The sequence below is a fragment of the Egretta garzetta genome, unplaced genomic scaffold (genome assembly GCF_000687185.1).
Source record: "Egretta garzetta isolate BGI_Z169 unplaced genomic scaffold, ASM68718v1 scaffold968, whole genome shotgun sequence".
Taxonomy (NCBI): Eukaryota; Metazoa; Chordata; class Aves; order Pelecaniformes; family Ardeidae; genus Egretta; species Egretta garzetta.
Window position 1 is genome coordinate 5,345 of NW_009260641.1, and position 486 is coordinate 5,830.

General features: G+C 67.3%; 1 protein-coding gene across 1 annotated transcript in view; it reads right to left on the bottom strand.

Moving 5' to 3' along the window:
• LOC104132296 (electromotor neuron-associated protein 1) overlaps positions 1–243 on the bottom strand; it is a 4,080-nt gene extending 3,837 nt beyond the window's left edge. Inside the window, exon 1 of the mRNA XM_035900978.1 lies at positions 46–243. Coding sequence (XP_035756871.1) covers positions 46–243 — 198 coding nt within the window. The remainder of the gene's footprint in view (positions 1–45) is intronic.
• Between the last annotated feature and the right edge of the window lie 243 nt (positions 244–486).

Sequence of the window (486 nt, forward strand, 5' to 3'; positions counted from 1 at the left end):
GGGGTCCCCCAGCCGAGCTGCCCCCCTCCCTCCCCGGCACCGCACCTCCTTGTCCGTGAAGATCTGGATGAAGTCCCGCAGGGAGAAGCAGCCCGTCTGCAGCATCAGCTCCCCCGTCTCCTCCACGCACGGCCCCGCGAACACCAGCAGCTTGTGCTGCGAGACGTCCGTGATGAGGTTTCGCAGCTGAGGATGGAGGGGACGTGAGGACAGAGGGGACATGAGGATGCCACCGGGCTCCATCCCGCGTCCCATCCCATCCCCCCACCAGCAGCTCCGAAGGGATCACGGCTGTGTCGTCGTGTCCCCCCCCCAGCTCACCTCATCGCACAGGGACTTGTCGGAAGGGTTGAGCAGCACCAGGGTCTCCAGCACATCTCCCCGGTGGTGGAGGGTCCGCTGACCTGCGGGGAGCGAGGGCTGACACCCACCCTCCCCAAAGCCATGGGGCTGCACCCCAGTTTGGCCTTGTCCAGCAGGGAGGGG